Below are 23,100 nucleotides of genomic sequence, written 5' to 3' on the forward strand. Positions count from 1 at the left end.
CTCCTGCCAAAAACAGAGTTTACTGTCGGTGTCATTTATAGTCTGACATGACCCCAGTAGAAATTCAGGCTTAACTTGGAACACTCACTCACTGCATACCACACCTAAATGTGTCCTTACTCTGATTTGTAACAGACTAGCAGGCAGAGTTACGAAATTCACTTTGTTGGCTCATGTCATATGTGTCAACGGAATCCACATTGAATTCACATCATGTCATATGTGTCATATGTCATATGGTCAACAGATTGAGCACGCTTCCTACAAACGTGGCTTTTCTGTGCATCTGCAGACATGTGCTGCTTCAGCCAAACAGAAGAGAACCCGATGGTTAAACCCATGTAGGCCTATCATCCAACATGCTTTTTTGGGACTTCTTGTGGTGGAGTGAGTTGGGTGTAGTCCATAAGGGTGTATATCACTGGGTGGGGTTGCCACAGTGTGGAGAAAAAGGGCTCTAAAGGGGGATACAGCTTTTTCAGTTCAAAGACCACAGGCTTCTAGTTGTTGCTTTTGATCTAAGCTGTAGGTGTTGTGGAACGTAATCCAACTCCATATTCAAAACTGACTTTACAACGATTTGGATAGATTGGATGTCATCACAGTGCAACATTAAGGGTTGAGATAAAAAGGGATAAGAGCTGTGTTTGTACTGGTTTAACAACCAGGTTAAAGGAAGAGGTTTAGCACATAACTTCGTAAACAGTTTTATGACATTTAGTTTGTAAGTATAAAAATATAGTATCTAAAAGTTTAGTATTGAGTGCTGTGAAAATGTCTTTGTTTTTGTGTATTTATTTTTATTGAAGCAAAATTAAAGTTATCCAACACCTATCACCCATGTGAAAAACTAATTGCCCCCTTAAACTTAAAATCTGGTTGTGCCACCTTTAGCAGGAATAACTGCAACCAAACGCTTCTATTAACTGGAGATCAGTCTTTCACTTAGGACTAGGACTTACTCCTATGCTTTGGATCATTGTCTTGCTGCATAATCCAGTTTTGCTCGAGTTTCAACTTACAGACTGAAGACCGGACATTCTCCTTTAGTATTTTCTGGTAGAGAGCAGAATTCATGTTTCCCTTGATTATTGCAAGTTGTCCAGGCCCTGAAGCAGCAAAGTATCCCCACACCATCACACTTCCTCCACCATGCTTGACTGTAGTTATGATGTTCATTTTGTGGAATTCTGTGTTTGGTTTATGCAAGATGTAATGGGGTCCCTGTCTTCCACACAGTTCCACTTTCGACTCATCAATCCACAGAATATTCTCCCAAAAGGTTTGAGCATCAGAGTGTGTTTTGGCAAAATTCAGACGAGCCTTAATGTTCTTCTGGGTTAGCAGTGGTTTTCACCTCACTACTCTTCCATGAATGTCTTTTGTCCAGTGTCTTGAACAGTGACCTTTATTGATGCAAGAGAGGCCTGTAGGTCCTTTCATGATGTCCTTGACACTTTTGTGGCTTTCTGGATGATTTGTTGCAGTGCTCCTGGAGGAATTTTGGAAGGTCGGCCATTTCTGGGAAGGTTCATTACGCTGACAAGTTTTTCCATTTGGACATAATTGTTCTCACTGTGATTCTTTGGAGTCCCAGGGCCTTTGAAATAGCTTTGTAACCCTTCCCAGACTGATGTATTTCAATCACCTTCTTCCTAATTTCTGGAATTTCTTTCAATTTGGCATAGTGCATTACTGGGTAAGACCTTTTAACCAACTTCCTGCTGTATAAAAAGTTCTATTTAAGTGTTGATTTGATTGAAAAGGGTTTGCAGTAATCAGGCCTGGTTGTGTCTTTAGCTTACAAAACAGTATGTAAAGGTTTAGTATACAAGTATGTAGCATAGCATGTAAAGAGAGTATGTAAACATTTGTTTAGTTTGTAAGCATGCAAATATTATGTAAACAGTTAGTTTGTAAGTAAACATAATTAAAAAGTTTAGTCTAAGTAAATGTAGTACAGTGCCCTCCACTAATATTGGCACCCTTGGTAAATATGAGCAAAAGAAGGCTGTGAAAAATTGTCTTTTGTTTAACCTTTTGATATTTTGTTAAAAGAAATTCACAAAAATACTCTGCTCTCATGGATATCAAACAATTGCAAACCAAACACAGGTTCATGAAAATAAACTTTGTTAAATATAGGTGTACAACAATTATTGATCTTGAATTATTGATATTTTACATTTTTTTTTATTACACCTGGGTGACTATGAACAGTAAATTGTTCAACCATGACTTCCTGTTTCACAGTGGTGAAATATGAGGTAACACACAGTAAACGCAGTAATATGATAAAGGTTTAGTCTGTAAGTAAAGTATTTTGTAAAGGTTTAGTCTGTAAGTAAACGTAATACATAAAGATTTAGTCTGTAAGTAAACATAATATGTAAAGGATAGCATTTAAAAGTGCTTTGCACATAGTTTACATTTGTACTTAATTGTGGGTGTGGCCGTGAACAGATTCCGGTCAACTGACTCAGCCACCCTGTTTTGGCTTTTCTGTTCCCACACCCTGTGTGTTTTTCTAAGTTGTTTTTTTTTTGGTTCAGTTTGAACAGTGATGGACAGGCGTTGGACTTTAGAAGGTTATGCATCAACACAGTTGGCAAGAATAGCTGTAGGAATATTGTAGTGCATTCCTTGTCTGAATGGCATGCAGCAGGTGTTTGAAATTAGTCAGTCTTGTACAAGAAATTTAAGTGTAATTTCTTCTTTAACCAGTCTTCAAGCACATACAGACGTTATCTTTCTAATATGTGAATTAGGCGTGACTGACTTTGTGCAGCATTGCCTTAACAAGTCTTACCGGTTTGCATTAACAAAACAAGGGATCCTCTCTTACCTGAGGGGAAAATAATGTACTGCCCCTTTTCCCTTGCTCCAGTTCCAGTAGTTGATTAGGGAATTCCTCAAGGAGCCTGGCTGACTGTTTAACTCCTCCACAGAGTTGCGTACAGGCTGCCTTTTCACTGCTGTCCGGTCTTGTTTCCCTTGTTATGCTTGTCTCATTCCGAATGTTTTTGTTCTTCTTTTTCTCAGTTTATTGCCTTCTCTTTCTGTACTTGTTCGTTGCAGGCAGTTATCCAAGTGCTGTCACACAGATAAGGCTGTTGCTGTTCTGTTGAGTGACTAACTACTTAACATGCATGTGAGTTGTATTTTTCAGCCTGGACCCCCCCCTTCATAGCCAGAATTCAGCTTTAGGTCTTCTTTATGTTCTCTCCACAAGAGACTGCCTCTCTTTCTCTCTCTCTCTCTGTCTTTCTGTCTGTTTTTGTCCTGCCTCTCTTTCTCTGTTTACCTCTCTCACCCCCACACACCCCCTTTTGTCTCAGCAGGACTGCCTATTTCTCCTCCCCTCCGATCACCCTGGAAACTCTCCTTTTCCTTTTTTTTTTCCTTCCCCTCTGTTAATTCAAAAACTATTCTAGCAGTGTAAGAGTGTGGTTTTTGTTTGTTGCTTTCTGGAATGGGGTGCCTTTTTATTACAGCAGTGAAAAGTGTCTTTGCTACATTGCTTGGAATTAGGGAATTGAAATTTGACAAAAGAGAGACCTTGACTGTATAAATGCAAATGAAATCATTTCCTGACAGCCTGTCATGCATGCAGTACCTCAACTTAAAAAAACTGTTAGTCTTCTGCCTCAGGCATTCCTCCATCATGTGACTCATTTTTATCATGTCCGTTTAGTTTAATAGGCTCAACACTGTTTTCCTTTTAACTAGCACACCATGTGAAACTTTCCATTGTGAAAGCAACAAGTGAGCAACAAAACTATGACAGAAGTATGCATAAATACTTAACTGGATTATTTAATAGTTGCTCTGTTCTTGAAGTTGCAGCTGTGTTGTCGAGACGTGGCACACAGAGACCTTTTGTGGGATCGTGGCGAGGTTTACTGTATGCATGCTGTTTTCATTGACTGCTGAGTCCGAGCCCCAAGTCCCTCTCTGAACTATCTCAAATGCTGGTGTAACCGGAAACCTAGTAGCCTTGTAGACTAGTAGAAAGACGTTTCTGTGAGAGTGTGTGTGTACTTGGCACCCTGGTTATACCCTTTCCTACCAGGTTTTTGCAGTATTGATTTTTCCCTGTTTGAAATTAATCATGGAGATAACGAATATAATGGCCCAGAAATGACGGCTTAAAAAAAGACCGTTAAGTGGGGAGAATGCACACGATATTTTTTTCACACAGTATTGTTTCACACCACAAATTCCCTCATTTAAATCTCACCAATATCTTTCAACATGTAAGCAGTGTCATGTGGATAAACAAGCAGCAATATCATCACCAAAACATATAGCTTAGTAAAAAAAAGGGTTTTTTTTACCTTAGCTGAGGCATGGCTGCAACTAATTTTGATCAATTTTGATCGATCGATCGATCTGTCGATTATTTCTATAATTGATCGATTTAGTTGGGTTAAAAGGCCAATTTTTATTTTCTGTATTTTTTTTTTTGTCCAAAAACATTATTTCACATTCTGCCCATTGTTGTCCTTCAAACATTGTGCAAGTTAAAGGCTATGAAAAATTTATTAAACGTATTTATGTGGGCTATGCTATAGATTTTTTTTTTTTTTTTTAAAGATTTTTTAAAAATATTGACATTATTTTTTGAAAACAAAAAACAACTGATTGTCCACAAGCCTTAAAGCAGAAGTTAAATCGCTATATTTAAAATGCTGAAAAAAGAAAACACAAAAGCACAAACTCAGTGTTAACTGGTAAGAGGTTGAATGTTCTGCAGTAATACATTCAGTCATGTGAACACAGTAACATGTTTCTTTATTCTGTAAATGTATGATACTTCTTACATGTATATAAAATCACGTGTTATAACCCCATTACAGTTACTGCTCTCATAACAACACAATCACTTTTGTTTCCAGATATAGTATCAAACAAAATTATTTGATCAAAATGAATATTTTAGTCAGAGTTATTGAGTCTTTATGTAAAATGTAAATACTGGCGTGAATTTCTAGCATAAACAGATAAGGATATAAATGTAAAAATGACATTTCTGCACTGAAGAAAACATGTCTGGAATACATTAAACAGCTCACGCATCTGACACGACAAGCCACGCTAATACACTTATGAGTTTGTTTGAAGCGCTTAATATAAAACAGTCATGTTTTGGACAAACTGGATCGTGCACTTTTCCTCCAGCAGCTCGTTCTGTGAACTCCGCTGTTTTTCAGGTGTGTTTTATTCATAGAAATTCGTTTTTCACTGTTGTGAATCGACGTCAGTGACCGGGGTCGGTGGGGGGCGGGGGTCGGTGGGGGTCGGTGGGGGGCGGGGGGCGGGGGGGCGGGGGGGGGGTTAATTTTCCACAAGGTCATCAAAATCCAGTTCCCTCAACAGTTCACATCCAATGGCCATTAAAGACAGAGCATTGAGACACCCTTGACACATTTTGGTTCTTGGTTCATTTTAGACTTTTGCCATGAGAGAAAATGAACGTTCTCCTTCACCGTTGCTGACGGGCAGTGTAAAGAAAAGCCTACAGGCAACATACACATTGGGGAAAACTGATGGCAGTCTATAATCTATAATTGTTTTGAGTATCTTTTGATGGTGATCTGTCCAGCTCCATTCATATAAAAGATCTGAACTGAATCAGCTCATCAGCAAGACAGCTGGGTAAGCAAAGGAAAGGATATGAGCTCCTGTAATAATGTTGCTGTCTGATTCTGAATCTGGCATGAATAGAACACCAAAAAGACAATTCATGTCATTTATAGGCATCCAGTGTGGATCCCCTCCATGTCATCTGATATGACTGTCCTTCCAGGTAGGAAGCATTGCCATGCTGTGCCACAAATCAAAAAAGACTCGTGAGGATGGGCAAGAGAGTCTTGTGGTTGACTGTCAAACACTGCGAAAAGGTCGAGGAGGATGAGGACTGAGGACAATTTGGCTGATCTAGCAGTATTGAGCTTCTCAGTGACTGCCACAAGGGCAATTTCTGTGGAATGTGCCACTTTGAAGCCAGACTGGTTAGGATCTTGGAGGTTGTTCTGTGAGAGATTGACTGAAAGTTGATTGTTGACAGTGATTCGAGTATTCACTCGAGGATTTATTCGAGGATTTGGGGCAGAAAAGAAGTGATACTCGTCAGTAGTTGCTTATGTCTAAGGGATCCAGAGTGGATTTCTTCAGGATGGGAATAACCCTTGCTCTCTTTAATGCCGTTGGTACATGACCAGATGTTATGGAGCCATTCATGATAGTAGTGATGAAGGAGAGGAGGTCTTGTGAGATGGTCTGGAGCATTGTGGAAGGGATTGGATCCAATGGGCAGGTGGTAGCACTGCCGGACAAGATGACTTGCAGGATCTCTTTTGTTGAAAGAGAAGGGGAATCCTGAATATGTAGTGTAGGAGTTGGTATTAAAAATTCTAAAAACCTTCTGTTTATTTCCAATTTTAAATTAAAAATAAAATGTGATCTCAGACTTTTGGACCCACGTGTCCATCACACACAAGGCCACCACACACATTCTTATTTGTTAATTCGAGTTTGCATAAATAGTCAGTGAATAAACTTCCAACTTTCACTAATTGGGATCATTTTGTCAGTCAATTTTGTTCTGTCTTTGGGTGGGATATTGTAGTTCTGGGTAGACCCAGTATCAGCAAGGGTTACGGCCTGGGTTGGTGTCAGGTTAGGGCTAGGTGTGTATGTAGTGCTTAAGAGATATTAGTCCTCACTGGAAGCAGGTTAATGTCCTTGTAGCTTTGTTTGTGGACTGCATGCTGCTCAAGCTGCTAGCAAATGAACTATAGTAATAAAAGTTGAATTCAGGGATTATGGGACAGTTAATAGTAAACAAATCCCATACGACACAGTGTCTTTTCTTTCACCTTCCTTAGAAATGTTTCTTCATGTGTAGGTCTAACAGAAGGCCTTATCTAACTCTTGATGAATTCTCGCAGTGTGTCCAGGCAGATCAGAATTTTACTTAGGTGCTAGATCTAATAATAGCACAAGTCATTTGTATGGCATGCATGAGTCATGGTGTTGTGCTGGGCCACAGATGTATTAACAATAAGTAATTTGTGCTGTAGTCCAGTGTACTTGGAAACCGCTTACAGGGGTCTTTGTTTTGAATCCTTGGAGGACGGTTCTACTGTATGTAAAACAATAGATATGTCCCAACATCTGATATGTCCAAATTCCAAGAAACTGTTCATAATATACATACATACATACATTATATATATATATATATATATAATATAATATATAATTTTTTTTTTATTTTTTATTTTTTTTTTTACTATCATTGTAGTATCTGAGGAATGAAGAATAACTAGGCTATTGGTTCTGGTAGGCTATTGGGTTCAAGCTAAACAAATATAACACAAGGAATAAATAGAACATAGTACAAATACAGTATATTATACAGTTATTCTGCCTGCTTTGAACTATATCCGTATCCTAGTATAATAATGCCATGCCTGTTTTGCTGTTTGTGTGTACACACAGTTTTTGTTATGCATTGTTAAAAGTGAATCCTGATGGTCTCGGCACCAGCACATGAGCAGTTTAATTATATTGTTTAATTATATTACAATTGTTTAATTATATTGTCTGTCTTGGCTATCTTGGCTATTAAGATATTTGTTTTCTTTGGGTATTTGCTGTGCACTAATGCACTCTTTTGCTAGCATTCCTTCTGGACATCTGTATGTAACAATGTATGTAACATCTGTATGTAAGTATGTAACAAAATACTGCAGTGTACATTTTGCACTGACTAACCCACAGAAATCTCTCTCTTGCTTCTCCAGATGCAGACATGCCACTATATCTAAGTTCTTCGGGGACCAGACACCCAACTGTGCTGGGGCCTGCGACTACTGTCAAAATCCTAAACTTGTCCGTGCCCAGCTGGAGAGAGCTGCTGCCCTCAGCACTAAGACCGGGCCAGCGCAGAGCTCTGGGAGTAGGGGACCTTTCGGTTTTGACCGCGAGCTCTACGGAGGAGGGAAGAAAGGCTACGGCTTTGAGAGGTCAGCTGACACACTACACTGTCCTTGAGTCAGGGCTTTGGGACATTAAGTGCATTTTTATATGTACAAAATAATCAGTTATCTGCAAAAAAAAAACAAAAAAAACTTGTAGTACAGCTGGTATTAGTAAAGGTTTCCCAGTAACAAGATGGCAGCATTCCTACTTTTCTGTTTAAGTTGTTAAACACTTCAGGGTGTGATGATAAAGGAAAATAAACAACAAGGGTGGTGTGATGCAACCTGACACGAAGCAGAATGTTGATTATTTTCCAATATCAGCATGCACCGAAGTGTTTTATTCCAAATGATGACCAATATGACACATCACGTTTTTTGTTTATCTGTTTACAGCTACATTCAGTGTTCCTGTTCTCAGTTACATTGCACCAGCTATTAACAGTCGTTCCATCACTGACCTCACTTGTTTTTACTCTTGAAGTTAGTAAGACAAAAAAAACACAAAGCCTTTCATGTTGGAGAGAAACTGAAAACCAAAACAAGTCTTCCGTCCTGAAGATTTTCCCATGGTGGAACACTGACCATTATGAAGCGCTGGTTACAAAAAGATTAATTAATCATATCAGTGAATGTACGCTTTTGTTAAATCATTGGGGGTTTTTTTTTATTCATTTATTATTAGGCTTGTATTATGTGGCACGTCCACCATACAGGTTCCTGTGAATGAGCTGTTACTATAGAAACAGAATGAGTGTATTAAATACATTATTTTTAAGCCTTGTATTTAGAGCATTGTTGATGTGTGTGTAACTCTGAGGAGTGGGTGATTGGATGTGATTGTTCAAGAGTTAGGCGAACTTGCGCGCGTGTGTGTGTGTGTGTGTGTGTACACAAACTGTATTTGCTTTGTGAGAATGTGGTCTGGTTAAATGTAACTGATGACCCCTGCACCTGATTTTGTGTGGGTGTTCAGGTATGACGAGGAGTGGGAGAGCAGTGCTGAGGACGACTCTGAGAAACGAAAAAAAGAGTTCGGGGATCTGTTCAGGAAACAAATGAAACTACGCAAGGTAAATTTAGCCTTGCACTACTTCTGCGTCACAAAAACCCCAGAGAGAATAGAGAACCAAGCAAACAGCACACGCAGGTTCAAATAATGTCTGTGGAGTGGCTTTGCTTTTGTTCAAGTGTTTTCATAACTGTCAACACAGTCTCAAAAATTCACACCCAACACAACCACAAACACTCCTCGCTGACTTGTTCTGAGAAAATTCTTTCCTCTTCTGTCTCTCTCTCTCTCTCTCTCTCTCTCTCTCTCTCTCTCTTGCTTTCGCTTCTTGCAAACACACATCTGTTCCCCAGCTGTTTGCCATAGTCCTCTCAGAATGAGAAATACAGGCCTTATGACTTGTCCGGGTGAGCGAGACCGTTTCCCGCACTAAAGGGGAAATTTCGAAACTTATTCCAATTGACAAAAAGCCAAGCAAATAGCGAAGTGGGGGAAGTGACTGAGCTGGAATTTCAGGATTATCCCACTCCAGTGGCTTTCACATGGAGTTGGGAAATAATTAGATTTATTTATTTGGAGGATGGACATTGATGTATCTGAGGCATTGACATGCATACTGTATAGCACCACTAACTGTAACTCTGTAGCAATGTAGAAATATCTATATCTTATAGTCTTCATGTCACTCTGTTCATATCTTTTGTGTGTTGTCTGTGGGTTATTTTTTTTCTTTTCGTATTTTTTTTTTTTTAACTTGCAGGTGTCAAGTGGCCCAAAAGAAACGTTTGCTCCCCCAGGTTAGTGTCCAACTTTTTCAGTGTTGCTAAGTACACAAAACTTTGTATACTGAATAGTGTAAACTGCCATGGCACTGTAACAGAAGTCCTGCTGTATATTCAGCTGTTGAAGGATATTGTGTGATCATGGAGAACCCAAGCTAACAGGTTTTTGCTTAGCAGAACATTATGCTTGTGGTAACTTTTTTGGTTCAGAAACATTCTGTCGTATTTTCTGGACATTCTGAGAAGATTTTTATGTATATGTCACTACAACTTTTAATGTTTTTTTTCTGTTATGTTTTTGCTTAACTGTGAATGTTGTGTTGTTGTTTTTTTAATTGCACCCTAACTTTCTTAGAACGTGTTCAAGCAACTACTGAATATTCTACAATACAATACAAAGTATTTAAAAATATGATAGGGATGGGAGCAGCATTGCAAAAGTGCCTAATGTTGTGACTTTTAGGAATATCTTACTTACACCACAGCACTGTTAAATACTTGATTCTGATTGGTCAGAAGGTGTTGATTAGTTTTCTATAACAGCAGCTCTGATGGTACATTCGGCTAGATAGTTAATATTAATGCTTTGGTTTTAATCCGTTATCGTTTCCGTAGCAACAACCTTCGCAGGGACTTGACGCTCCACTTAAGTAAATAATTGTTGATATTATGCTTTCTGTAAGGATGATGTTTAGTTAGTGTTTGTGGAAAGAGTTTCCTGTGTCAACAATTTTGTTCTGAGCTGTAACGTTTATAATGTTTTCCGACACTGTAAAGTCTGTAAAGTGGTTTCTCTGTAACAAGCTGCATTTTTTCCATTGAATTAACTCTGAGTGAGTGAGTGAGTGAGTGAGTGAGTGAGTGAGTGAGTGAGTGAGTGAGTGAGTGAGTGAGTGCGAGAGTGCGAGAGTGAGTGAGTGAGTGCGAGAGTGAGTGAGTGAGTGCGAGAGTGAGTGAGTGAGTGCGAGAGTGAGTGAGTGCGAGAGAGAGAAAGACAGGGAGAGCGAGAGAGAAAGACCCAGAGAGAGAGAGAAGCTGGTGAGGAAACGACTGTTTATAGCGGTTACAACAGCAGAGATAACAGGAACTACCTTGTTTTGCAGATGTTCCACAACATAAAACGTAACTATAACCGGATTAAAATGTTTAGTTCTTTTAATAAATAAAACAAATTGTAATTGTTGGTGAATTGTTAGCTTTTTTTTCCCCCACTCAAAAGTGTTACATGTACTCATCCTATTGCACCTCTTAACACACGCTTAGTGGTAATGGTCATTTTGAAGTCAGACAGTGAGCCAGATGTGGCATTCAGAAACTGTACACTGACCGCTACCAATCAGAGTGAGGATACAGTTACTTATTCACATGCAGGGATAGAGTCTGTTTTACATGCAGCTACTTATTTTGGGCCACTTTCTAATTTAATAGAGGTGTTGGGTTTTTTTGTGACGCCTGCACATATTCCACAACAGATGGTAATTTGCGGAATCATTGTGAGTTTCTTCTGCTGTTGTTCTCGATCATCGCTCAAGGATTGCCTAGTTCTGCATTTTTCATGTTGAAGTTCATTTTCATATTGTAACAGTGTTCGCTAAAGCAACTACTCGAGAGATGAACGTTTTAATACAGTATGAACTGCCAGTCATGCTGCTGGGCCGCAGTATAGAAGACGAACGTGAGTGGCGTCCACTGATTATTTGAGCTCTGTTGCTAACCGGAAAGGCAGCATCCGAGCACTGACCACACCGTCCACACAAGCTAAATATCACACTTCAGCTTAACGCTTGACTTTGTAATCTCAGAAAGTGTTGAAGAGTACTTTGGCTGAGATATGACCGTGCAGCCAAAATGAAGTTAGTTTAATTAAGGGTTTTTATTTTTGGCATATTACCATGGACATGAATATTATATTTGATATTCTGTTTTGTATGTTTTTTTTCTCCAGATGCTGATTGTCCATTAAAGGAGGCGAGCAGTCAGAGAATCCCAAGGCTCTCTGTGAAGGTGATGCCCCTGAGTCAGCTGTCACACTCCAGCTTTCAGTAAACACATTATCGTACAGACATCTGTCTCGATATGAAAACGTGGAGACCAGCGGGCCTCCACTTTGTCCCGTAGGTCACTGAGACATTCACTGAGCAGAGCTTTTCTGGAAGTCACTTCAGTGTGTTATGTAAGGAATAAAACTTAATGGGGCTTGCTGTTATAGCAAAATAATCCACAATGCCATGGTGTGATCCTTTACTATCCCGAAGCTGATTATATTACTGTAACATCATGCAAGTGTTTTATTCCTCTTACACCACAGTGATTTGCCAACAGTTAAAATGTTATTTATTAATAAATGACATACTTTGTATTCATTTATAGTTACATTTAATGTTGTAGAATGTCTGTAAGTTAGTTAGTTGTTTCCGTTCCTTATGTATTTGCTGCTATAAACACTCACCAGCTTTTATTTCACTCTCTTGAAGTTAATAAGGCAAAAAAAAATGCAGCTTGTCATGTTACAGAGAAAGTCCTATGTCCTGAAGGCTTTCCTGTGGTCAGATTACTTAGGACTCCTAGAAAACACGTTTACATGGACAACAGTAATCCAATATTAACCCAATTAAGACAATACCATGATTAAGAAACTACCATGTAAACAGCAATTTTTAATTACTTTAATCCGATTAAAGTCATACTCGAAGTAAACACAAATCGAATTAAGATGCGTGGAGTATTCTTGTTTTAGTCGCATTATAGACATGTAAACACCTTAATCACACTATTAACATCGTGTGGGAGTTTTCACCGCATTTTGTGAGAGGACACGTACACACACGGCAGTGCTCAACCATTTCACAGCAAACAGGAGAGCACGGCTGCGTCCCAAACCGTGTACTTACCTACGATATACTAGGGGAAATACATGTACTTCAGCTACTATTTAATAGGTACATACGCGGTTTGGGATGCAGCCCACGGCGTCAAGCAGTCCTCTATTTGCACGTATAGCATGACAAATAATTAACTGCACTTGAAGCATTCTTAAAATTAAAAATGAAACACCCAAAACTGTATACGGTACCATAACGAAGACAAACTGTATGTTGATGCTTGAAATTCTGGAGGGACCGTCGGACAGCCTGGCGTGGGGATGTAATGACGTGTGCCGTTAATTGATCTATGTTCAATAACATGTAAAACAGGAACATGAAAGGAATATTCTAAAAAGCAACTCATGTAAACACCTTAATCACAATATTGTCTTATTCAGAGTAAGGTCAATAATTAGATTACTGCTGTCCATGTAAACTTAGTCACTGTTATCCATGTAAACATACTGACTGATTATAAGATTAATATATATATATATATATATATATATATATATATATATATATATATATATATATATATATATTAGTTTATTATTAGCTTTATATAGATCGTCTACTATAGTCCAGGTCAGGGGTAGCTCAGTGGTTAAGACGTTGGGGTACTGATCAGAAGGGCTTGAGTGCCAAGATGCCAATGCTGGGCGTCTGAGCAAGGCCCTTAACCCTCAGCTTCTCAGGTGTAATCGTAAGTTGCTGTGGATAAGGGGGTGTGCTGAATCATAAATGTAAATGCAAGTTCCGGTGAATGAGAATATACTATATTAGAATAAGTGCATTAATATAAAGCCGTGATTGGAATTACAGTTACACAAAAAGAGTCCACACAGTTTTGAGAATTCAGCAGCACCGTGGTATAAACAATACAGGCCTACAGGATGTCCCTAATATTAGCTACAACACTGCAGCGTGTTTTTCCCTGGAAAACTGCATTTGTAGAGAGACCGGATACGAGTATGATCAAAAGGCCAGTCCTAATTACAGCATGTTCTTGAGGATTTCCTTTAAACAGATACTGTAATGGTCACCTGTGGTATGGTTAATTCTGTAAGGTCTTCTCATTAACGCGAGGATAATGAGTACTGGCTAACAGACGTGTGCTTACATGAAGTCCATGTTTGTTCTGCTTACAATACATAGTGTATAAACAATAAATTGAGCATATTTAAAGCTTGCTTTATCAGGGCAGTGTAAGAGATGGAAAAGCACTGCCTCCTAGTGGCAGAACCAAATGTGTGTTGATTGTTGTCTTGTCACAGCTACCAGAAATATTACAACAGATAAAGAAACTGAAGCTTAGGAAAAATTTACTGAATTGAATTGCATTGAAAAGTTTTATTTAATTAATGTCAACACATTAATTGAGTGTGTGTGTGTGTGTGTGTCAGGCACGAGAGCACTGTCTGTCTCTTCTCCAGGCGTCTCTGACTAACCATAGAGGCACAACAGATCACCCTTACAGGTATCGTTCATGCAGTTCTGGTAATCATGTCATGATTTTTCTTGTATGCTGTCAAAATTAGTAAAATGCACCAGCAACCCTGTTTCCAAAAGAGTTGGGACACCTTATATTTAATTTCAAATAGTACAAAGACAACATATTAAATATTGAAACTGAGAAATCATTAATACTATTATTATTATTATTATTATTTCTTCTTTTATTACTATTATTTTCAATATGCTCATTTTGAATTTGATGCCAGCAACATATTTCAAACAAGTTTGGACAGGGGCAACAAAAGACTGGAAAAGTTGTATAATTCTAAAAAAAGAAAAATGAAATAGGTTAATTAGCAACAGTAACATGATTGGGTATAAAAAGAGCGTCCCAGAGAGGCTTTCAGAAGTAAAGATGGGGAGTGTGTTCAATTATTTAAGCATAACATTTTTCAATGTAAAATTGCAAAGAATCTGGGGGATTTCATCATTTACGGTACATAATATAATTTAAAGATTCCGACAATCCAGAGAAATCTTGGTATGCAAGGGACAAGGCCGAAAACCAATATTATATGGCCATGATCTTCGGGCCTTCCGGTGGCACTGCATTAAAACAAACACGAGCGTGTAGTGGAAAGCACTGCATGGGCTCAGAAACACTTCCAAAAACCATGGTCGGTGAACACACTTATCGTTCCTCGCTGCATCCACAAAGTTAAAACTCTACAGTGCAAAGAAGATCCAGAAACACCGCCGCCTTCTCTGGGCCCAAGTTCATTTAAGACTGACTGAGGTGAAGTGGAAAACTGTCCTGTGGTCTGATGAATCGAAATTGTAAATTCTTTTTGAAAATCATGGACGCAGCATCCTCCGGGATAAAGAGGAAAGGGACAATCCGGCTTGTTATCAGCATCCGTGATGGTATATGGGTGCATTAATGCACATGGCATTGGTAACTTGCACATCTATGAAGGCACAATTAATATTGAACAATATGTACAGGTTTTGGAGCAACATATGCTGCCATCCAGATGACCTATATTTCAGGGAAGGCCTTGCTTATTTCAGTAAGAGGATGCCAAACCACATTCTGCACGTGTCACAACTCCATAGTAAAAGAATCTGGTTGCTAAACCGTCCTGCCTGCACTCCAGACCTGTTGCCAATTGAAAATATTTGGCACATTATGAAGCGAAATATATGACACAGGAGGCCACGAACTGTTGAGCAGCTGAAATCCTATATCAAGCAAGAATAGGAAAACATTTCGCTTTCAGAACTACAGCAATTGGTCTCCTCAGTTCCCAAACCCTTAAAGAGTGTTGTGAAAAGAAGAAGTAATGCACCAAAGTGGTAAACAAGCATACGTTTAAAAAAAAAAAAAAAGTTCTCAGTTTCAACATTAGATATGTTGTTTAATTTTCAATTAAATATAGGGTTTAAATGGTTTGCAAATCATTTCATTCTGATTTTGTTAACATTGTACACAGCGTCCCAACTTTTTTGGAAATGGGGTTGCACTTAATTTAATCTAAAACTTCAGTATTAAAGTACTCAAGAAATACTGCCTTCATTTTGAATAAACATGGTCAGATATTTTAAGATTTTTAATCTAGTGGGTTGTTGTTTTTTTCCTCCACATTTAAAGTAGCACTAAATTGAACTTCAGGATACCTATAGACAGCTTGTATTGTGTTTACACTGTTCTCCTTATTTCTCCAACTCAACTTCCTGTGATTTCCTCCTCTACAGCTCTGACCCACTTTCTGTGGCGGTTGAAATAGAGCACGAAGTGTTCAGATCTTGCAAGTCCGCAAACCTGTACAAGGCTGCAGTTCTCAAGAGAGTGAGTGTGTTTGAGTCTAATTCCTTATATAAAACTGCAAAAAAAAAAAACCCAAAAAGAGTCATTTGAAAAGTCAGTTCACCCTGTAATATATTGAAAGCACATTGTTAACACATTATTTGATGTTTTACTTTGTGAATTTAATTTATTTTTGAAAATATACACTCATTTCAAATCTGATGACTGCAACACACTCCAAAAGAGTTGGGACAGTCGACTGTTTTTAATAACACTTATTACGTGTTTGGGAACTGAAGACACCAATTGGTTAAGTTTAGCAAGCGGAATTTTCCCCCATTCATCCATTATGCATTTCTTCAGCTGTGCAACAGTACAGGGCCTTCGTTGCCTTATTTTGCGCTTCATAATGCACCACACATTCTCAATCGGAGACAGGTCAGGACTGCAGGCAGGCCATGCTAGCACCCACATTCTCTGCTTATGCAACCATGCGCTTGTAATCCAGACAGAATGTAGTTTGGCGTTGTCCTGCTCTAGGTGGCAGCATATGTTGCACCAAAATGTGTACATATAATTTCTGCATTAATGGTTTTTGGACCTGACGCTGATAACAGCTTGGAAGGTCCTTTCCCTCTTTGGCCTGGCTCTTTTGTCCAAAAACTATTTGAAATGTTGTCTCATCGGACCACAAAACATCATTCCACTGTGCTACTGTCCATCTCAGATGAGACCGAGCCCAGAGAAGTCGGTGGCGCATCTGGACAGTGTTGATGTATGGCTTCTGCTTTGCATAGTAAAGCCTTAACTTGCATCTGTGGATGCAGCGGCGAATGGTGTTGACTGACAAAGTATTCCCGAGCCCATGTCAGGATATCCATTACAGACTCAAGATGGTTTTTAGTACAGTGACATCTGAGGGATCGGAGATCACACATTCAGATGAGGTTTTCGGCCTTGCCCTTTACGCACAGAGATTTAACCAGATTCCTTGAATCTTTTAATTATATTGTGCACTGTAGAAGGTGAAATGCCCAAAATCCTACCGATTTGTCTTTGCGGAATGTTGTTCTCAGTGTTGGATTATTTGCTGTTGTATCTGTATGCAGATTGGCGAGCCTCGACCCATCCTTGCTCTTGAAGTACTAGGCCTTTTTTGGAGGCTTAAATATATATTATGATTAGACGATTGCCTCACCTTTTTCACATCACCTTCTTATTTCAACTTATCACATCACTATTAGTCCTAAATTGCCACAATCCCATTTTTTGGAATGTGTCGCATGCATCAATTTCATATATATGTATACGTGTGTGTGTGTGTGTGTGTGTGTGTGTGTGTGTGTATATATATATATATATATATATATATATCGTTATTTATTATCAATTCTGAGATGATTTTCTGTTTAACACAGTTGCAAAGAGGTGTTGATTAAGTTACTACAGCCTTCCTGTCAGCTCATACCAATCTGACCATTCTCCACTGACATCAACGAAGCGTTTACGCCTGCTTAAGTGGTCTACACTGGATGTTTTTTGTTTCTCTCTTTTGTTCCACTCTGTATAAACCTGAGTGACTGTTGTGTGTGATGATTGGCTGACTGGATATTTGCACAAATGAGCAGGTGTACAGGTGTTCCTATTAAAGTGACCAGTGTGTATACATAATAGCTTGTGACAGAGACTAATGAAAAATAGATTAATTTTTTAATTTATTTTTGGTTTGAGTGAATCTACTGCAGTAGTAGTGTTAGTAAAGACCACAACATTATGAGTATAAATTTATTCTTTAACGTTAACGAATACATACAGTATGCAGATGTTTTCTAAGCTTACTCGTAAGACATCCCTGTATCCTGTAGTTCTTCCGACTCACTGTGTGGCATCAGAGGTTCAGTGAAGATCAAATGAACACGAATGTGTACCATGTTAGCCAGTTAGGCGAGGGCTTAACACAAGGTTTAACCAAACACATGTTAATGTCATAGAAACACCCAACAGCATGAGCAGAGAGATATGCTGTGAGCCACGATTCTGGAAAGGTTTCCTCTAGCCTTTTTTACACAGAATGAAGGAGAGTAGTCTGAGGACTGTTTAATTAAATTCGAATAAGTTTGACTGAACATTTTGGGGAGTCTGCGATGAATAACAGGGTCTACAATCCCATATGTGCAAAAGTATCAATCATAAATAAGCTTTTGAAAGGATTTTATGGACATGCCTTTGAATACCATTCCAGTGATTCTGGGCAGCAGTGGAATATTTCCTTCATTGATAAGTAACCTGAAACATATAATCTACTCTCCAGGTAGCAGAGCTTAAGAAAGACGCCGGTGATGCTGTAGCGCCACCTGCTCATGAGGATGGAGAAGCATGTTGCTCCACTGTCAGTGAAGAGGAAAGGAAGGTGATGAAAGAAGAAGCAGCCTCGTCCTCTTCTTCCTCATCTATCCCTGAAGATCAGCTGGGCTTTACATCAGCTTCTCAGATCTATTCAGTAAGACAGTTCTGTAATGTTTTGTCTTCTAGCTCTGTTTCTAAAGATATGAAAGATAAGTTTGTTCCGAAGGCTTTCGAAACTGGAAAGATGTTCCTCTCTATGATAAAATGTAGTACTAGATGTAACAAAATTACAATAACATGCACACCAATGAAAAATGACTAATTTAATAAGGAAAAAAGCTAGGTGTGCATTACACGATTTTAATGCATTAATATATAAGTTTGTATTATATAGTAGTATTTATGCATTACTTTTTATAAAAGATAACAGTGATATAAACAGTAAACAGAAGAAAGTCATTGTCGGTGACTCTGGGTATTAGGCTAAAGCTAACGGCGTCACATTACGTGCGTATGACATCATGCGCCGTCAACTAGGAAGCGACTTATACTTCCGGTTAGTAAAAAATGCTAGAGTTCCTTTTGAGATGATATTACCTTTCTAAAATCCACACTAGATGATAGAGTACACAGTGTGTAGTCTAAGTATATAGTACATAATTTGGGACACAAGTTTAATATTTACTCTCCGAGGCGTGTTTTCGGAACAGAAGTGTAACTTAGTGAGTAAACGTATCCCGTACCGCACTGACTAATAATGATAATGAGCTTTTATTGGTCACATATACATTACAGCATAGTGAAATTCTTTTCTTCGCATACCCCAGCATGTTAGGAAGTTGGGGTCAGAGCACAGGGTCAGCCATGATACAGCGCCCCTGGAGCAGAGAGGGTTAAGGGCCTTGCTCAGGGCCCAACAGTGGCAGCTTGTCAGTGCCAGGGCCCGAACCCCCGACCTTCCGATAATCCAGAGCCTTAACCGCTAAGCCACCACTGCCCCTAATCGATCATGAGATTCATTGACAACGATTTTCATAATTGATTATTATAGGTTTTATCGATTAGTTGTTGCAGATCAAACTACTGATTGATTTGTTTTGGATGAGAGCTACTTCTTCTTTTTGTTGTGAAAGTACATAGTGCACCTAACTCTATACAATTAAACAAGATACAGTATTGTGTGCAAATATTGGAATTGATCATTGCAGAATCAACAGTTGATGGAGGGATCCACTACGAGCTGCTTTTTTGTTTTCTTTCCCTTCTCACAGCTGAAGCGAAAGCGTGTGGGTGCGGGATTCCGCAGCCCCTCCACCCTCTTCCAGACCGCATCAGAGTTTCTGCAGACTTCCAAGAATGAGACCCTAACAGCAGTGCCCATGTCTCAAGAACCTCCTCATAATGAAGAGGAGCAGGATGAAAAGCCTGAGACGAAGAGAAGCAAAACATCTCCATCTGTCTCGTCATCATCTAGTAGCCCCAGCAAGAGATCAGGCAAAGCCCTGAGCAAGAAACAGCAAAAGTTAGCAGAAGCAGCCAAGAACTCACACTGTATCTCTCAGTACTTTGGGAAAAAGATGATGGACGATACCCCCAAAAATGGAGAGGCCACAGTTTTAGAATCGGAGGAAACTGGTGTCTTTGTGGAAACTCCAGAAAACTGCAATGTTGTCTTGAATACGAATAACACAGAGACTCGATACGAAGGTTCCACGGATATGGAAAACTCTGAGAAGAATGCAAGGCCTGTGGAGAACCAGAATATGGATGTTATTCCCATGGAAATGACCGCTCCTCAGGTAGAAATTCGCAGGACTGAAGAGGCAAAACAAGGCTTTGAGGAGAGAGAAATGCTAGAGGCTGAAGGGTACGATCATGTTACATCCCTCATTCTTTTCTCAGGTGTTTTCCTCTTTCTTTGCAGTATTTGTGATCACATAGGAGCTGTCTGGAATGTTCTCAGTATGTTCTTTTACTCTGCTCCACACGGTCACCATAGGATGAAGTCACAGTCTGATGTGAAGGTACAACCAGAAAAGGTAAAATAGCACTTCAGCATTAGACCATAGTGAAAGACAACCTAAGATCAAAACTGAACTTTCTTCTTTCTTTTTTTTTAACCTTCTCTTTTTACTTTGTGTCCTGGGTCAAAATCTTTTGGTTGGTGGGGTTTCATAAAGATACATAAAACCTGCATAAGCCCTTTATGACAACTGTCATAACTCTATATAAACAGTTATGAAGCCTTATTCCAACAGGCGCCAGCTGTCATAAAGATTGCTTTTGTCAGTTTTGATGGAAAGTTAAGGCTTACATCAAAGGAGTGACTGCTGGCATAAGGTTGTGTTATGAGTTACGTTATAACCCAGATAAAGAAAATATACATGTCACTATGTCATGTCATCCATTGTTTTAGGTTTTCATAAAAATCTTAGTCAGATTGAACTCACTTTGCTGAAGGCGTGTCGAATATAAGACATTGTGTTGCCATGGCATTGCCATAGGTCTTCCTGAAAATCTAATAAGCACAAATATTAACTTGACATCAACAAAAGACGTCTTTATGACCGCTGACAACTGTTGTAAGATGTGCTTATAAATGCTTATGTAGATTTATGGCACGTGTAATGAAGGGCTGATGTAGGTGTTGTGGAGCCCTTAACCCTTAAAATATTAAAGAAAATGTGTTTGTTTCCATTTTACAATGTTTTGAACATGAGTTGGTTTTCCTTGTGTTTTATTTCTGCAGATTTGCACGTAAACTGAACAAAATGTTAATAAATTATAGAATTCCTGTATAATTGTCTTCTATTATAGCCCTGTGAGGACGGAGAGTCTCCCTCTCATCCCAACACCGAATGGAGCCGTCCACCCGACAGCAAGCGCAGGGTGACCTTTGACCCTGTGGTGCAAGAGAGAAAGATGGAGGCAAACAATGATGTCAATCACGTGTCACTCCAGCCTGTGACTCTGAAAGAAGCAGCTGATATTGTTGTGAGAATCTTGGATCCTTTCTACAAAAAGGGCAAATTTGCTACAAAGGTAAGTGTCGGTGTCTCTTTATGTACAGTTCTATTTTTACAGGCAAAAAAAGAACACCAAATAAAAGGCTCAGGATTATTCATTTTGTCTGTAGGACGTGTTCAAGTCATTTGCACGCTTCCTCTCCCATCTACTTGTAGAAGGAAAAGCTAAGGATCGAGTCAAAGGTGAGCTGCACAGTTAAAGTGCACCTATTATGGTTTTTCAAATATTATCTTTCATGTAGTGTGTTATAGAGCTGTTTGTGAATGTAAAAAGTCTGCAAAGTTTCCAAAATCAAAGCGTACGACAAACAACTCCCAAATGAAGGAACTGATTCTGAACAGCTGAAATGAGTCATTAGTAATTCCAGACTTACTTCCTGTACAAACCTACGTAGGTTTGTAACAAAAGCCCCTCCTCTGATCTTCATCACATGCTCGCTTACAGACAGAGCTGAAACTCGTTATGGTAGTGAGCGTTTCCTTTTCAACACATGCTGACATCGGTAGACCAATCACAACAGACTGGGACATCTGACCAGTCAGAGCAGAGTAAGCTCTCTGAAAGTAGGATTTTAGAATGAATCCTTTAGAACGGATCATTGAACGAGTCGTTTGTGACACTGTGGGAAACAAAGGTAACGCTGCAGTTTAAATTATGAGCATGTTAAAATGTGTTTTGACCTTGGATGCATGTAAATCTATCGAGTTACATCAATGAGACCTTTAAAACAAAATTAGGCACGTTTCAAAACTATAATGGGGCGCTTTAAGCACCCTGAAAATGTGCATGGAAGATGACACATGAACACACAGCCCTGCTGAACAGTAAGGAATTAAGAGAGGAACGCAAAGATCACAGTTTCAGCAATGCACAGTGTTTAGTTGATTTTTGGTGTTTAAAACCAACCAGTAGGCAGCAAGCTGTTTGGAAGGGTTGTCAGAAAGCAGCCCTTCCTGAGAGCAACCCACAAAACACACTCAACTTCACAGTGTGTCCTTAGAACTTCAATTTGAGTTTTGAATTGTATAGCGTTTTTCACAAGAGATATTGTCAGAAAGCAGCTTTACAGAAATCCGGATGTAAATTTAGATCACTAATAAGCAAGCCAGAGGCGACAGTGGCAAGGAAAACCTCATCAAGACAACATGAGGAGGAAACCTCAAGAGGAACCAGACTCGAAAGGGAACCGTGAGCCACCCGATTATAAACGATTACAGTGTACCGTTGTGTAAGAATAAGTGTGTTGGAAGTATGTTCAGTATGAACATATTGTGAAAAAGAGTCCTGGGATGAGCACAGGACAGTCTTTATGATTACAGCAGCAGTGAGATGATTATTTTTGTGCCATGTTGTAGTCAGATGAGACCAAAATCCAGCTTTTGAGTCTTGCACACCATCTCTGGATGTTTGGTGGAAAAGATGGACTGCATAGAACGTAAAGCCCTAAACCATAAAATATGAAAAGTACAATAAGGTGTTGGATCATGTAATACTTGTACCTGTAATTTTATTTTATTTTTATTTATTTTTAAAAAAAGCATGTTTTATACCATTTAGAAACATTTTTAAAATTTGAAAAAAATATTGTTTAACCCTTTCTAGCATTTCATTCAGCCAGCGCAATGGAAATCAACTTATTAGACATTTTCAATCAGTATAAACAAATGAATCACTTTATCGCGACAAGTCTGTTATAATATTAGTCTGGACACTGTTGGGTTTCTGTGTGTAGAGTATCGTGCCTCTGTGTTTAGAGGCTAGTGAGCAGGGCCATGGGGAAAGGGGAGGAGTGCGAGCCCACTGCTGGGTAAACAAT

The 23,100-nt window shown here is 39.0% G+C and overlaps 1 protein-coding gene across 1 annotated transcript in view; it reads left to right on the plus strand.

The window, feature by feature from the left end:
• Positions 1-23,100, plus strand: part of recql5 (RecQ helicase-like 5) — a 37,477-nt gene that overhangs the window by 12,175 nt on the left and 2,202 nt on the right. Inside the window, exons 8-18 of the mRNA XM_053610163.1 lie at positions 7,812-8,033; positions 8,965-9,061; positions 9,761-9,797; positions 11,728-11,786; positions 14,053-14,126; positions 15,860-15,953; positions 18,223-18,411; positions 19,529-20,124; positions 20,257-20,296; positions 21,075-21,299; positions 21,394-21,466. Coding sequence (XP_053466138.1) covers positions 7,812-8,033; positions 8,965-9,061; positions 9,761-9,797; positions 11,728-11,786; positions 14,053-14,126; positions 15,860-15,953; positions 18,223-18,411; positions 19,529-20,124; positions 20,257-20,296; positions 21,075-21,299; positions 21,394-21,466 — 1,706 coding nt within the window. The remainder of the gene's footprint in view (positions 1-7,811; positions 8,034-8,964; positions 9,062-9,760; positions 9,798-11,727; positions 11,787-14,052; positions 14,127-15,859; positions 15,954-18,222; positions 18,412-19,528; positions 20,125-20,256; positions 20,297-21,074; positions 21,300-21,393; positions 21,467-23,100) is intronic.

Source organism: Ictalurus furcatus, chromosome 2 (genome assembly GCF_023375685.1).
Source record: "Ictalurus furcatus strain D&B chromosome 2, Billie_1.0, whole genome shotgun sequence".
NCBI lineage: Eukaryota > Metazoa > Chordata > Actinopteri > Siluriformes > Ictaluridae > Ictalurus > Ictalurus furcatus.